This window comes from Xyrauchen texanus, chromosome 28 (assembly GCF_025860055.1).
Source record: "Xyrauchen texanus isolate HMW12.3.18 chromosome 28, RBS_HiC_50CHRs, whole genome shotgun sequence".
NCBI classification, from domain to species: Eukaryota; Metazoa; Chordata; class Actinopteri; order Cypriniformes; family Catostomidae; genus Xyrauchen; species Xyrauchen texanus.
In genome coordinates this window covers 7697658-7714718 of record NC_068303.1, presented here as the reverse complement: position 1 = coordinate 7714718, position 17061 = coordinate 7697658, and the positions used below count along the sequence as shown (strand labels likewise).

The 17061-nt window shown below is 36.9% G+C and overlaps 1 protein-coding gene across 2 annotated transcripts in view; it reads left to right on the top strand.

Annotated features, from left to right (window-relative positions):
• The window catches only part of fam184ab (family with sequence similarity 184 member Ab), a 175037-nt gene that overhangs the window by 94322 nt on the left and 63654 nt on the right, over positions 1-17061 (top strand). For both annotated transcript variants that reach the window (XM_052096595.1, XM_052096594.1), the window contains exons 7-10: positions 1774-1896; positions 5276-5437; positions 6001-6122; positions 12353-12503. In XM_052096595.1, coding sequence (XP_051952555.1) covers positions 1774-1896; positions 5276-5437; positions 6001-6122; positions 12353-12503 — 558 coding nt within the window. The remainder of the gene's footprint in view (positions 1-1773; positions 1897-5275; positions 5438-6000; positions 6123-12352; positions 12504-17061) is intronic.

The following is a 17061-nucleotide window of genomic DNA, read 5'->3' as shown; positions in this document are numbered from 1 at the left end:
TGACTCACTTCTCTGATGATAGTCCCTGAAGCTTTAGAAGAACCTTTATTTAGGAAACCTCCACAGGATTGAGCTGCTGTAGGCGAGCATCTTACCAATTGTGTAGAGCAGGGATAACACTTTTTGGTTTTGGCTCATTATCCTGTTGATACGCAATTCCCCCGCACGTGGTAGTGACGTCACTCTGCTTACATTTAATATATAATTTACCATCTATAAATGTAATTATTGTTAACAAATTATACATCTTTTCAAATGTCTAAGGGTTCAACATTTATATCCGATCTCTGTTTCACAATAGCAATGCTCCAGAAAGAGTAATTCAGTTATTTGTGCCAGGAGTACAAATGAAAACATGCAATATCAAAACGGGACTTCATACCTTTTTATGCAAACGCCAGATGAATCCACTTCGCCACACTTGGATCAATTGTCCATGACAAGCGTTCATTGAAAAACATCCAAATCCAAGTGAAAATAGCTGAGATATTTAAATATAGTTAAATTTATTTAGTTACTCACCGACACTACATGTAGCTTATTTCATCACAAGGACGCATTCGGTCTGAACACCCCTTTAGAGGCTTGAATTGTGTTTGCACATGCCTCATATGATGTTACATTTTTAGCGATGTTACATTCAATGAGAAGCTGCGGTTATCCTTGCTTAACCTTATTTTATATTTTGTAGGAAGGAGTTTTTATTTTATTTGGCAGATCACAGTGTCTATCTATTTTTACAAGCCTAACGCATGTCTTATGTCACTATGGCATGACTAAAACAGTCAAGAGCTGCCATTTGCATATCTGTGTGCTTGGAAGTGGGGATAGAGTGAATTATGCACAGATGCCAGCATTTGTTCGGCTGTGCAAACCATACATTTTTTAAACAGGCTCACATAAGACCTCTTTCTCCTAGAAGCCCACTCACGCTCAAATGCCCAGGCTTTTCAGTGTGTGTACTTTTGGGTAATGTGTGCATGAATATACATGCAAGTGAGGTGATGTAAATTTAATTTGATGTGGACTTTGATCAACATGTGCAAGGAGCTTGTATCTGTTTTTTGAGATAAGTGGAAGGATTGGAAAAGATAATGTTGTCTTTAATCTTTACTTTGTCAACTTCTATTGCTTTCTTCTTTCATGTCAACTTTCACGTTTTTGGTTTTTTTAGACATAAAACAGTTAGTACTGTCAGCTCACATCTATACTGTAAGCATACCATATACTACATACAGTATTGATATTATTCAGTCTATAAATGGATGGATAAACAAGGTGAGGTGAACCAATACAACACAATAAAACAGCTTTCATTAAGTTACTAATATGACTGAAGCGGCAATCCAATTTTATTCTCTAAATGTAGCCAGATTGGTATAATTCGCTTCTGTATTATCATTTTGCTTTCTTCCACAAGTTTCCAGGAAAGCTGCAGAATATTCTTATGAAACTTATTAATTTCATCTCAAGCTTTGCATTGCAAATGTTATCGTCTTATTTTACTCCTTGCCAAATCAGATATTAAGTGGAGTTTCTAATGCACTACCCTGACAAGTCAGTTTAAAATTAAATTTACAGATGGCAATGCCTTCAAAATGCCATGGATCATTTTTTTTATCATGGTTAGAATATAAAGGAATATAGCGAGCAGTAAACTCATGCTATTCCCAAAACAAAGAGAAGCACAGATAAACATGGTCATTTTATTTGTTTCTGGCATGTTTCTCAGCTATCATCATTTGTAACCAGCGTGTTCTGTTGTCTCTTCAGGAGATGGAGGAACAGTTTGATAAGGAACAAAAGTCTCTCGAGGAACAGAAGAGCCTACTACGAGAAGAACTGGACAGTCTGCGAGAGGAGCTCTCTGCCAAACTCAACACGGCCAACAGTGAGGTAACATGAGCTCTGAAGTCTATTTTTAAAGGAATAGTTCCCACAAAAGTAATCTTTGGCTGGAACCCCTGTTGTTTCATTCCTTACAAAACTAAAATGAGTGTACAGAATGTGCTGTATTTATCAGTATCATCCACTCATCTTAAAACCCTGTTATGTTGTCTCTGTGAAAGTTCTTTAGCAGGTAGACAGGAGGGCACCAAGGCAGGGGGAGGAAGTGATTAATTTTTGTGCCTTGTGTTTATCCTCTCATTACTTTCCGTGAGTTTTAATGGGCTCTAGTGATTTTAAAAATGTGGCTTGGGCCCATATAATTTGGCTACAGCTGCAAATGGGCCAAGGACACCCCTGAAGAGATGCTTCATCATTGATTATTGCCCAGTCCTTCAATTTAGCCAGGGTTTGTTTACTTTTGAGTCATGTTTAATAACCATTTTTGCTGAGCATAAATGAAAATGAAGACAAAACAGAAGCTCTGTTACAACATTTTGTGAACCATCCCATCTAGGCAACATATATGGTCCCGAGGGGAAGGCTGTTCCAAACCATAACATGATAACTTGTTTCAAGGCATTCCCTGAATGACCTGCAATAAGCTCAGTGTTAACATCAAGTTGTTAGCTTAGCAAAATGCTAAAGTCAGCGATTTTATTGGAATGAACTATGAGCATTATACTGCGTTCCATTTAGGGTTGCCATCATTCTACGAGCCTTACGGGACATTCCAGCTTTAAATAGGGAATGTTTTACAGTGGGGATCCTGTGTGAGATGCTGCAATGACTAAAGAGATCCACCTTGTTTACACAGGAATAAAATTTAAAAACAGCGTGGACGTACACATATACGCATTTGATGTAAACGACCACTAATACGCTTAATATAAAAAACGCTTTAATACAACGATCAGGAAGAACCACATTTCTATCAATCTTCACTTTTAATGGGGCCTGGGTAGCTCAGCGAGTATTGACGCTGACTACCACATCTGGATTCACGAGTTAGAATCCAGGGCATGCTGAGTGACTCCAGCCAGGTCTCCTAAGCAACCAAATTGGCCCTCCACATGCTGTGAGTCTCCACGATGTCATGCACCATGAGCCACGTGATAAGATGAACAGATTGACTGTCAGGAGGCAACTTGTCCACCCGGACTGAGGTGAATAACCGCGCCACCATGAGGACCTACTAAGTAGGAGGAATTGGGCATTCCAAATTGGGCTAAAAAATATAGATATATAAAATCTTCACTTTTAATAAATTACTTTTGCCAAAACATCAAAGCTGCAATCAATGGGGAAAGATTTTCTTCTCTATAATTAAGCTGAAGCCTTTTCCAATTAACTGGCTATCTGTTTAAAACTGGGCTCATCAGTTTGTATACATTATATGACTAATGTGTTAACAAAAGTATAAATACCTAATCAAAAAATATTGGCCTTCCAGGGCCACTGTCTCAGTACAAGTCTTAGTACTGCATTATAATGGGTTTTTATTGGGAGAGAAAATGCTTAACATGAAATAGTGTATTTATTCTCAGATTACTGTGTCATTGTTTTGGCAGTAAATTGTGTTAATCACAAGGGAAATGTAAGAAAATTACATTCAAATATTTGACTAAACCTGTACCTGTATTGTCCTTGAAGTGCAGATGTTTTTCTCACTGTCATTTTATAGTCTCTCTTCCAAAACTAGAACAGACATATGCAGTGTGAAATAATGTCATGAATTTCAAGTGTTTTTGAATCATAATTGTGTGAAACAAAAACATGCACTCAAATGCTATATGCTTGACAAAATTGTCCTGCTTCTGACTGAAAATGCTGAAAACGTGCACTGATTTTCATTGATATTTCTATCGGCCGCTAGTTTAACAGCCGATATCTCACACAACTCATGCTAAATGTGTGTGTTTCAGGTCCATTTCTCTCGGTTTGTGAAACATTCTCTGCTGTTTGGGTGTGATGCCCTAAATTGGGCCAAATGGCATCCCATACAGATTTCATAAGGAACACAATTTGTTCCCTCAAATACATTACATTATATTAAATGTAAGCATTTGCACTCACCAACCACTTTATTAGGAACACCTGTAAACCTGCTTATTCATGCAATTATCTAATCAGCCAATTGTGTGGCAGCAATGCAGTGCATACAATCATGCAGATACAGGTCAGGAGATTCAGTTAATGTTCACATCAACCATCAGAATGGGGACCTCAGTGACCGTGGCATGATTGTTGGTGATAGATATGCTGGTATGAGTTTTTCACACACAACAGTCTCTAGAGTTTACTCAGAATGGTGGCAAAATCAAAAAACATCCAGTGAGCTGCAGTTCTGTGGATGGAAATGCCTTGTTGATAAGAGAGGTCCACAGAGAATGGCCAAACTGGTTTGAGCTGACAGAAAGGATACAGTAACTCTGATAACCAGTCTGTACAATTGTAGTGAGCAGAATAGCATCTCAGAATTCAAAACATGTCAAACCTTGAAGTGGATGGGCTGCAACAGCAGAACATAGTTGTACATCAAACATTAGCATTGCATAGCATTGTTTATCCTCCTCTTTGCTGACATTCGAACATCTGCAAAGCTAACAGTAGTGTCGCCATTTCGTTTCCTTATAGTTGTGCCCATGAAGAACATCTAAAAAAATCTAGAGTTCTGACAAACTTGCTTCTTGCTGCAACTTTCCCTCTCATTAATGCCAAGGACCCCAAAATATGATGACCTCCAAATAACTCAAAACAACAATTATTTAATTTGTTCACTAAATTAAATAATTTTCTTTTGTATTGTTATTCTACTGACACCAAAGTAAATTATAAAATAATTATCTTGAAAATGTTATCTGCACTGTTAGATGTAACAATCTTAATAGACACATTTTCAAATAAATTCAAATTCATTTCGATTTTTCTTTCAAAACTATGAATCGTTTTCTCATTTTCTTATGGCTGTCCTTAGAATAAAGTAATTACAATAAATCTCATAATTTCAACTGTCCAATTTTGTAAATATCACCCAAAAGTGGACCCAATAGTGCACACTTGCAGGCCCCTAGTTTAAAACCCTAGGATAGGATGCTGCCCTAGACGTAGCTGTCTATGTAAACTGTATACAGCAAGGCAGCTCTCTATGGATTAGAGCAGAGCTATAGAGACATAGTGAGCTTGGAGATGTGTTTATGTTAGCCTTAGTCAGAGGTTAATGAGTTGTCCTTACCACAAAGGTTGCTGGATCAAATCCACATACAGTAGGTGTGACCTATAAATCGCATAGTTTCTAAGATCCCGCTCCTCCATTATTATAATGCCTCTGAACAACTAAGGAGCAAAACTCTGCCAAAAGACATTAATGTCTCCTTCTGTTCCTCAGGTGAGTCGACTCAAGGAGCTTGTGAAACAGGGAGAGCAGGGTCTGGGCTCTGCTGAGGGACACATCACCAGTCTGAAGGATGCTCAGAAGAAGCTTCTAGAAGAGCTGGATGCTACACGAGCCCGACTCCGAGAGACTAGCAACCTTCTTACAGCCCTTCAGGTCTGTACTCATAAATAATGAGAAATGAGAATATGTCTTCATTCTTTAAAGTTATGCAACTTAGAAGATGTTCAGGTGCTTCCAGTTGCTATAAATATACAAGACATTTTTGTATTAGATAGGATGTGCAATTTTACTTTCACATTTTCCAGTTTAATGTGCAGACTGCCGAGACTATTATAGTTAGGTAACCCATTCGTAGGTTGATGTATTGTTTTCAACTTTTTTTTTTATTTCAGTTTTTGGCCTTAGAGAAGCTCTGTGTGATTAAGACACTTCATTAGAGAGGACCCTTCACAGTTCCGCTTCCTGTGTCCTTGAGTGACCATGCATAATGAATCAGACCTGTATGAGTGTGTCACTGCATATGCGTGTGAGAAATAAAAATGGATGAGCGAGAGCCTCTTATTTCCATCTTGTGGCCCTGCTTTGATTGATTGCTGTGAAGAGGGGCCCACCCTCTCGTCCTGAGTGCCGTGTGAGTGACCTCACGAATTACGGGTTGTGCACTTTATCACTCATTATAGCTAATGTACCATTTCTCTCCTTCTCTTTGTCCTCAGGGAGAGATGGAGACTCAGAAACAACAGCATGATGCCAAACTCATCTCCACCAAAGAGGAAGAGAAGCTTAAAATGGATAAGATGGCCCTGGAGCTCGAACTAAAGTGGACGGAGACTCTCAGGTAAGTGTGTATATGTTTCCGTGTTTTCATGAGAGAGAGTTCTTCAAAGCATGTTTTCAAGAACCTTTGCTTTCATGTCAGAGACAAAAAATAATCTGCTATGTAAATGGGTTGTGCATCCTAGAGTTTAAAGACTCCTTGAAATGTCTGATATGGAATTCCTGGCCGATACCGAGTGTGTGCACGTGGGATGAGCGTGCCCACCCCAGAGTGTGCATTAGCTGGGTGAACTAATGGGGAATACTCTTTAATATATAAATAAGAAACACAAATACAGAATTAATCCAAAAACATTAATTCCAGTCTTCAAGTCTTCAGTAGAAAATAAACCAGTGTTTTATTTTTAATTTTTATGTTTATTTATATTTTTTTCTTCTTTTTTCTTTTCAAAAATGTTTCAACTTGCATCTGGACTTTCAGAATCTCTTTTATTGTTCAGTTTAGTTGTAAGACATCAGTCCACTTTTCATTCACACAGTTATTTTTTGGAACCCATTCAATTTAAATAATGTTATAAATTGTAAACAAATACTAATGATGATGAAAAGAATAATAATAATAATAATAATAATAATAATAATAAATTGTTATTATTATTATTATTATTATTGACTTTTAATTTTAAATACAACAGTAATATTTTTAAACCCTCACGCTTTTATTTTGACATTCTAAACTCTCCTGTAAGTGTGTCTGTTTGTAGGCAAGTTCACAGTAGTTTAATTTGCTTCTTATTCAGCTATTGAGCATCTATATCTGAGATGTTGTTCATACTGTAAGTAGCGCTCAAATGTTGCACAATGCGTGAAGGCTAAAAATAGCTGTCAGTGTGTGTGGTGTGTGTGTGTGTGTGTGTGTGTGTGTGTGTGTGTGTGTGTGTAAACAGAGCAGCGCCATTCACTAATGCGCTGGCGCGGCGCATACTATATATTTAGTTATTAAACACAGCTTTTTGTGATTCACAGAACTTTCACACATCTTCAAGTGGCTTTGAATAAAATGCACGAGTCATATGAACTAATTTAATGGTGTGTTAATGGTTCTTTTATGTAATTTTTGGAGCTTGGCAGTAACAAACATGACTAACACACAGAATCGGATTTAGATCGGGCTCGTCGGACCGATACCCGATCCGTCTAAAATCCTCAGTATGGATCGGTGCATCTCCAGACATGAGCTTGGCTCTCTCGCACACAGACACGCTGTGTGTGCGCACTGTCGCTTGAGGCTGCACGAGTCCTTGCCTGAAGGGAAAAAGCCGAAGGCAGTCAAAGATTCTCAGCTGCAAGCAAATAATCTGTAACAAATTAGCAGTGAAAATATAGGCATTACGGTTGTGTTGTATACGAAGTATCGTGATACCAAAAACTGTAAATTTCGGTACCATATTAAAGTATGCTGCCTTTAGCAAAATGACATGTAATGTGAGAGTTTTGAGATGAAATCAAAGACTATTTGAAAATAATAATAAAAAAAAAAGTCCCAATCTGGCCAAGTGTGATCATTAAACAGCAGAAGGATTTCATTTAATTAAATAATATACAGTCACATACGTTGCGCACCACAGAATTAATGAGAGGCTCCACTCATCTCTTTCACACACACACACACACACACACACACACACGACTACTGCTTGATTTTCATGCAGTGTCCAAAAGTATTCAGCTGCAGAGTTGTGTTTAGTGTATTAACGGCTGTGAACTCTCAAATGACCTTTTTCACCAGAGATTTCAGATCGCAAGTTGAGTGAGGGAAGTTTTATATAAACAACCCTTCAGAAACAGGAACAACATCAAAAGGTCTTTCAAAATAAAAGTCCCGCTGTAATGAGAGCTTCATTGAGCTGGATGCGTGAAATTGAAGACATTACGACAGAAAAATATTACTACAGCATAAAAGTGTAATATTCATAGCAGTAGCAATTTAACTCATAATACCAATAATATAATATTAAATGGTTATATTATTATTATTATTATTATTATTATTATTATCTGTAATCAATATCTCAAAAGCTGAATACCAGTACTGAATATCAGTATGTTGTGATTCAACTATGCAGCCTCAGGTAATTAGATTGTTTTCATTAATACTGAAAGCTCTGTTGTGCATCTTTTTTTTTCTTTTTTTTTATGAAAAATAATATTTATAAATTATTATATTTACATTTACATTTATGCATTTGGCAGATGCTTTTATCGAAAGTGACTTACAATGCACTTATTACAGGGACAATCCCCCCAGAGCAACCTGGAGTTAAGTGCCTTGCTCAAGGACGCAATGGTGGTGGCTGTGGGGATCGAACCAGCGACCTTCTGCTTAACAGTTTAGTGCTTTAGCCCACTACACCACCAACACTCTATTATTATTATATTTTCATTTGATCAAAGCTGTACAGTATGTATTTGATTAAACACAATTTGACCATAACATTTTATTAAAGCATTAATATGGAATTTATTTGTTGTCTAAGTATCGAGTTTGTATCGATACCGAGGTACCAGGGCTGGTATCATACCGAAGCCAAAATTTTGGTATCAGAGCAACCCTAATCGGCAGTAATTCCTTTATCGGCGCAATAATAATATTTCGATTTTCCTGTTTATTGTCCAATAATGGGTATATCGGCCGATAATAAATATATATATATATTGTGTATCCCTACTTGTATAGTACTTTTTTGTGCGTGACAGCCCTGGGTCATGTTCTACTATTGTTGCTGGAAAAAAACAGCTTTGACATTTTTGAAAGAAATATCCTGTTTTGAGTTTTACGAAAGCAAATCACACTGGTTTAGATCAGCATGTTGATGAGGAAATTATGATTTATGATTTTTTTTTTTTTGTGAACTACCCCTTTACACACAGGGATCGCAGGTGGCCTCCCAATCGGTTTTGTTAACATTAACTGCATGTTATTTCCATTCAAATCTTATTTAATTTTGACAAACTACGCATCATTAGAAATATCTAATACTCCAGCTTTTATATTTGTTTCACAATGTTACAGAAATGTTACTGCCAGAGTAATTTTTTAATTTACTGTATGTCAACATATCAAAACATCCTAACGAGGGTTATGAAAATTCAACTGTTATAAAGACGAACACACATATTCAATTATTTAAATTCCCATTAATTTGTCCCTTGCCGGCATCAGTGAAAAAACATTCAATAGAATATTTAGTACAAATGTTTTTGCACATTTCCAAAAATATTGATTAATTCTCATATGTTTACTTCATGAAGAATTAAACTAAATATGGTCAGGCATAAAGAAGGTTAAGTTATTATGCCTAACTTAGTACCTCCATGACAGTGACTTCCGATACCATACCATACCATACCATACCATACCATAGTCTGATATTAGCCTTATAACCTCTATATAAAGAATAAAACTAAATATTTGACTGATGAGACATCTTGTAAATAAATAGACGATTACAATAATATATGGTTTGTCTATCATTTCCATGCGGTCTCTGGTATTTTTATATGTTTATTGTCTACATAATAGAACTGAAATATCTGATGCTGCACGTCTGCCATCAGGTGCATGCTTCATATTCTATAAATAATCTGCTTTCTGCCTCATTCTATGAATGGAATCCACATGAGATAAGTAACAGACACTGTTATAACAACTCCATTATGGTTGGAAGTAAGATATATGCAGTACATGGAAAGTCTTGGAAGTCTTGGAAAATGTCTTATTAAACTCATATCTTTAAAGTTATCATTATCAAAATTGAAATAGAACATTATCAGACTTGTGGCTGTGTTTATATCAATCTACCAGGTCAGTGTCATTTATATTATTTTGTAAAATCAAATATCTTATGGGAAAGAAATTGCTGATCATTTTACAATAAATGTTACCTTTTCTAACAATTTATCTTCGTGACTTTTATTAATTTTGACTCTTGGACAACAGACTTCCAAGTATCTACTTTAAAAAATGACCACAATTATGCCTGCAATACAATGTAGTTATGAACTACAGCTGTTGTATTAGACCAATGGTCAACAAACAAGCACTTCTCTCTTGTTCTTTGTGTTTGCTTCTTCCTTGCCAAGCTACGTGATGATGTATATACCTGATAACTTTCTTGACAGCTGTAAGTAGCTTGGTATTAACTCTAACATTAAACTAACATTCAATATTATGGGCCTTCAAATAAGACAAAAAACTCACTTGAAAAAGTCTGAACTGTACTGGACTAAAAACAAAGGACATTGAGAACATTTTAGCTACTGTATACTTATAGTTTTGAATAACTTATTTTTCTAATCAGTTTGAACCAGTACTGTCCTGACTATAACATCCCCTTCTAAAAGATAAAAATGAGCTAAATGGGAAGGTAAGTTGAATAGATATCATGCAGGGACACTCTGTGTACTGTTATGATAAACAACATGACATTTATTGCATTTCATCCTCGGTTCTGTAGTTCATTTTCCACAACACTGACCCAGGATGGTGTTGTGGTGCCTAAGAAAATAATATTTGGACAGTAAGTGATTCTCCCTTAACAATACCAGCAAGGAGAGGAATTCAGGCATCTGCAGAGGACAGGTGTTTGGAAGACTTTGCATTGCAAGACAGATGGTTTGTTCATCATCAGACAAATACAGTATATCAGACAGGGGCATATGCATTCACACAGTCTTGAACCATTAGTAACCTCTTTATCAATAGGTTTACCACAGTACACATTGTGCAAATACTCTAACAGCTGCACTGCACAACATTGTTCACAAACTCCAGATGGATCGTCCCCTTCGAGGCAGCGCCGTCTGCAAGTGTGCATGTCGGGTGCAACATATCAAAACTGTTTATGGTAGTTGTGTTTGTTTGACTGACAGTAAAGCATTGCAAAGAGATCATTTATAAATTTATAAATTTATACATTTTTAATTCTCTCATCATTTACTCACCCTCATGGTATCTCAGATGTGTATGACTTTCTATCTTCAGCAGAAAACAAATGAAGATTTTTAGAAGAATATTTCAGCTCTGTAGGTCCATACAATGCAAGTGAATGTGCTGTTCTGTAGTGTATTATCAATTCAAAGATGCCACCAAAAAACAGATAAATACATTGTTTCAAAGAAATATATGCTAGAATCTGCATCTATTTGTGGTCTCCATGCTAATTGCTGTGGTCTCAGGAGGCTTTCAAGGTGCCCAACCCCTAAAAGTGTTTACTTCTAAAAGTGAAAACCTAAAGCTCCTTTTTCCTCTTAAGCAGCAATTAAGAATTTCACACCTTTTAAAAGGTTACCGCAGTGTCTCAGAATGTGTGATGTATACAGCACTGCCAGTTATTTGGGCATTTTTAGAACTTAACAACGTGGACTTAATTATCAAGAATTTAAGCCTGCGTGGTATGTTCCTGACATCCCGCAATTACGGCACATAATGTGGCAGTTAACCTTTCTTGTGACCTCCGCTGCTATTCAGCAGGGAAATGTGGAAGCTTTTGCATTTGAATGGGGGGTTCATCATTTAGCAGCCATTAATGATCAACCCATCCAGTGGATCACTTTATTTATGCATTTATTTTATATTTAATTTATATTCATATTAGCTGATTTACAATCATGTCTGTTATGGTTTACTTCTGGTTCTCTTTGTTCAATTTAAAACATATTTAAAGAATTACCAGCTTTAGTTCATGCAAAAATGTAAATTCTGTCATATTTTACTCATCCCCTTGTCTTTGCAAACCTGTAAGATTTTTCATTACAATGGAAGAGGATAGTTGCTCAATTTTAAGCTGAAATAAAAAAGTACCAAAAGTATCATAAAAGTAGTCCATTCTACTTATGTATCATAATCCAAGTCTTCCTAAAATGTACATTTTACATTTTAGGTTTTACTCAAGAACTTGCGAGCATCGTTTAAGCAATAAATATAAATGAGCTACTGTGAACAAGCTTCTCTCATAGCACTCATGAACGAGCAATGAACGTCCAAGATTTTTATTGAAAAATTACTTACATTTTAGGTTGTTTCTCAAAGAAACCTTGGAATATGACATTTGTGTTGCATGGACTACTTCTATGATACGTTTTGGTCCTCTGATACCTTTGAGCCCACCTACGCTGGTTTCGGTGTCATTATAGCAGGCAAACAGATTTATGGTCAAAGGTCCAGACAACATACTGGTTTATGTACAAGCACAAAACAGTCTGGTCATCAGTGTGTGTTTGTGTCCACAGGCAAGAGTGTAAGAAACTCCGCGAGGAGCTGCGTGAAGAGCATGAGGACAATAAAAGGTCAGCGCTCACTCAGCTGGCACAGAGCAAAGATCAGGAGATGTGTACTGCCAGAGAGAGCTGGCAGAGGAAAGTCGAGGACCTGCTGGACCAGGTACATCAGAAATACACACACAAACTCTACTGCAACTACTTTCATGGTATTTTGGAGTTAATGCAGACTGATGGCTTTAGCAGAAGCATACACTATTGATTAACAACATCTGAGCTCACGGTAGGCCCAACTTTAAAAGTTTATAAGTTATTGTTAAAAATCAATTCCCCAATGGAAAAAAAAAGAATGGCATTTCCAGGACCAGACTGTTGTGCTCTATTGGGACTTTTACGATGAAATACTTGTTTTAGCCCTACTATAGCTCTATTAGAACACTACAAGTTCTCTAAATAAGTGTTTCCCAGCCTTTTTGCCGTAAGTACCCCCACAGCACCATTAGTAAGGATCCCTACGTAAAATATCCCTTCATCGACACAAAACCAAATTTTTGTGCCAAACGCTAAATATCATTATATATATTGTAATATCTCTGATGTACAAATATAACAATATAATGTATATATTGTTAGGTCTAAATGTTAATTGTTTAGATGCATAATTTGTACTAAGTACAAGTATTTACACTGATGTGTAGAACAAGTGCTAATACATTACTGTCTCTTTAAGACTACAGGCTGTTCCAAAGAGCTCTTAAAACGGGATGTTCAGCACTTGGTTTTGGTGGATGAGTGCATATTAACAAGAGTGAAGTCGCACTGCTTCTTATTAGAAGGGAAAGAGTAAAAAAGAAATAGGATATAAAAAAACACATTATTCAATGGCAAATGGATTACATGGATCTTGTCTTTGGACACACATCAACCAGAACCACTCAAACCAAACTTTGCCTCTCAACACGTAGTGAAGGATCTTGGTGCATAATAGATTTAATTATTGTTCAAATGAAAAAGATGGCGATTAATCAGAAAATCTATATTTTTACCAAGTCGTAATCCCTATTATTTTAATTTTAAGTCATGTATTTTGTTTTATAGGTTAAACCAAGGAAAATCCTATCCTTTTTGCTTACCCACTTGCATTGAAATATCTGTATTATTATTAAGGTGTGAATGTCTATCATACATTACATTTGTCACAAAGTAAAAACTTCATAAAATTGATATGTGATACCAGATGAGAGAACCATCGCAAACTAAACCTTGTGTGTAAAGTGACACCATGTCGAAACCAGGCACGATGTGACAAGTTTCCAACGACAATCAATTGGTCTTTCTGCACACAATAACAATTAATGTTTAATGTATGTTATGAGAAGCGGGATTTTACGCATCACAATGTCGCCATAATACTGTAGAAACCAAATAATCAACAAAATGTCCTGTCACAGCCTTGGCTGGTTTGGACAAACACTCTGATTAGCATGAAAGAGAATCACGTTGCGTCTGGTGTAAAGGCCAAAGTATACTTTGGTTTTCGCATGCCTCTACATGCACAATGCGCATGATACAAATTTCGCCATCAGCACAGTAAGCATGCAACCCAATTTTTCTAGACACGCACACAGCCTGCAACTGTGTACATAATCTGCGCATGCTGTTGACCATACCAAAGAGTATCACAAAGCAGTCACAGTGCACATGCGTCGAACACGTGAAAAGAGTATACTTTGTAAGGCTAAGAGCTCGAATGTGCGTGAGATGGAACGGCATGTGGAAAAACGAAGTATAACTTAGCCTTAAAGAGTTGTGGGAAATATTAGTCCGAAAATGCATGACAGAATACTTTAGAAATCCATCAGAAATAGTAGGCAACGAAAATTGGGAGTCAGCCCCCGTCTTGTCAATTCATTGCTTATTACAGCTTACAAATCAGTCAATCAATTTCCACTACATTTAAACTGGAGGCACTGAAATACTCGCCAAGCAAGTGTTCTCTAGATGCCTATCATGCAAATTTGCATCTTTAATCACTAGATTATGGCAAAAAAGACACATTTCAAGATATTAATTATCTCATTTCAGTGATCTCCCAGAGTCTGCACTTTGTTTCATGGCTAATTATTTTTTCCATGGTCTACTTCTCATTGTCTGTTCTAGGCACCTCTGTGAGAGATACAGACTGAAAAATGACACAGCAATGGAAGCATTTAAAACTCGCTGTTTGAGACCAAATGCAATTTCACATTCAGAATCCCCTTAAAACAGCAGGAAATGTATAGAGCACTGATAGACTCATATAGAGAGTGTTAAATTTACAATCAATAGAAGATCTATATACTTAGTTGTGGTGCAACTAAATTTTATGATCCTTTTCTCATAAACCTATTCAAGGGTGAATAGAACAGTTAAGGCACTGTTTGAAAAGCACAGCATTTAATGCATACTGTACATACAGAATATGTAGATAAAATCAGTCTAGCTAGATCAGCTAGAGAATTTCTCAATCTATCAATGCGGATTGCAAAGCCACTTTATTTTTGTCTTTTCATTGTTTGTTTTGTCTCCTTTCGTCATTATAAGGTTTATTGCTTTATTAAAGTGTGTCTGTGTGGATCTGCATATCATTGTTTCAGAGTATTCTGGAGGCAGCTGAAACCTCTTTCTTTCTCAGAGTTTTAATTATGTCAAAGCAAGTCTTGCTTCAATGGCAAGATCTGAAGAGTTTATTGGAAAGCGATTACTGCCACTGCAGAAATGTCCCCAGCCGAACCCATCAGCACTCTCTAGTGCACTACATTTTTATCAGAGTAAGGCCGCATACAGTGGCGGCTGGGAATGTGTGCAACGCAGTATCGATAATACTGCAAATCGGATTTCTGTATATGCATGTGCGTATACATATGTACTGTATATGTGCATGTGCGAGCGTCTACACACTGCAGTTCAGGCTGTGTCAAAGAAAGTTGCAAAACCAGTGATTTCAAGAAGCGCAAGGGTTTGCAAAAGTTACGCTCCAACATGCAACCAAACGTTGACAACTTGACCACTACGCTCTATGGTGTAGCCATCCATTGACCAGTGAGAATTTCAGACAGGTGGGCTAAGTTTCCTGTATTCCCACTTGACTTCAACCTCAACTGACTCTTTCCCAGTCCTCAAAACAAATCTTATTCATTCCTTTCCGTCAAAGGCTCCATCAAAGTGTGTTGACACCCTGAAGCGCTATTCCTCTATGCTCATTCCTTTGCATTATTTTTGTATTACTTACATTCACGTTTGGCTATGCATTTATCTTTTTTGTCAGCGTTCTGCTTCCTCAAACACACTGACTGTGATATGAGCCATGAAATCTCATCCATACTGGTGACATTTCCAGCCTGCTTGGAAATTAAGTTAGTCGCTGATGCGACTATGAGCACAGCATCATTTTATTGCCTCACAAGTCTTGTACGCAAGGCTTGTTGGCGGATACAATATGGGCCATTTCGATTACAATAACACGTTGGATCTCTCTCTGTCACCCTCTTCCCATGAAGTGACTGCTAATCAGGCCAAAGAATGAAGCATTTCCACAAACTCAGAGCCTTGGCTCTTTCACACTTTAAAATATTGAATGGTGTGAAGAGAATGTGTCCGTTGCCGATGTCTGTCTTCTCACCTCATCCCAGGCTAAATCCTGATTCAGTGCTTGTAGACATGACTTCTAGACATAAATTCACACCCACATATTCTACTCACTGAGGAAAACAAGATCCAATATGTGTTTACACACACAAACCCACTACCAGTTTGTGGAGATGATAACAGTTCAACCATAAAAATGAATGATAAGATGTCTTATCACTGCCGCCTTTTCAGGATTTCTTCTATTGGTCTCTACAATCAGAATGTTTGACACAATTTAGCTAATTCAAGACACTAGCTGAGGGGCCATTTACACAGAACATATTTCTGCATCTATCTGCACTGGTTTTTCAATTGTTTTGCGACGTAAAGTTGTGCAAGATAGACTGTTGCACCATGTCTTGCTGGTTTTTCAGTATGTCTTTGTGAAATGTGAGATGTTAAAATTCTCTCTTACCCCAGCTTAATTTGCAGAGTTAACTAAGTAAGCCATTTTTAGGTTAGTTCTCCCGAAAGGTGTAAATACTGTGGCTCTGTGGCACTATCAAAACATTTCTCTGTTTGTTTGAGTGCCTCAACACAGCGCAATTGGGTTGGAAGTATCGGTTATTTCGACCAATTGAAGATGGGTGGAGTGTTCAGGAAACTCTTTGAAAACAGTCATTATTTTTCCAGTTCCGTTTGATGATGCTAGTAATGCAGAAATGAAATGTTTCACCTATAGGATTTAGATCTGGTGGTCTGCTTTTGTCCAAGTCTTAGACTTAAAGGAATAGTTCACCCAAAAATTATAATTCTCTCAACAATTACTCACCTTTTTGTTGTCTCAAACACTTGACCTTCTTTCTTTCTTTCTTTTTTCTCATCTATTGGCTACTTTCAGGGCTCCACTGCTATTGTGTCAAGTGAGTTATAGGGTTGCTGAAAGTTTGAGTTTCCACCCATCAACTTTAATTACATTATAAATGTAATTTGTCATTTTAATGTTCACCTGCTAACAGCAAATAGGCTTTCATTTACAGTAATTCTTCACTAAAAGTAAAATAATTAGACAGTGATTACACACATTAGTGGGTCTAGGAAAATGTTTGCTT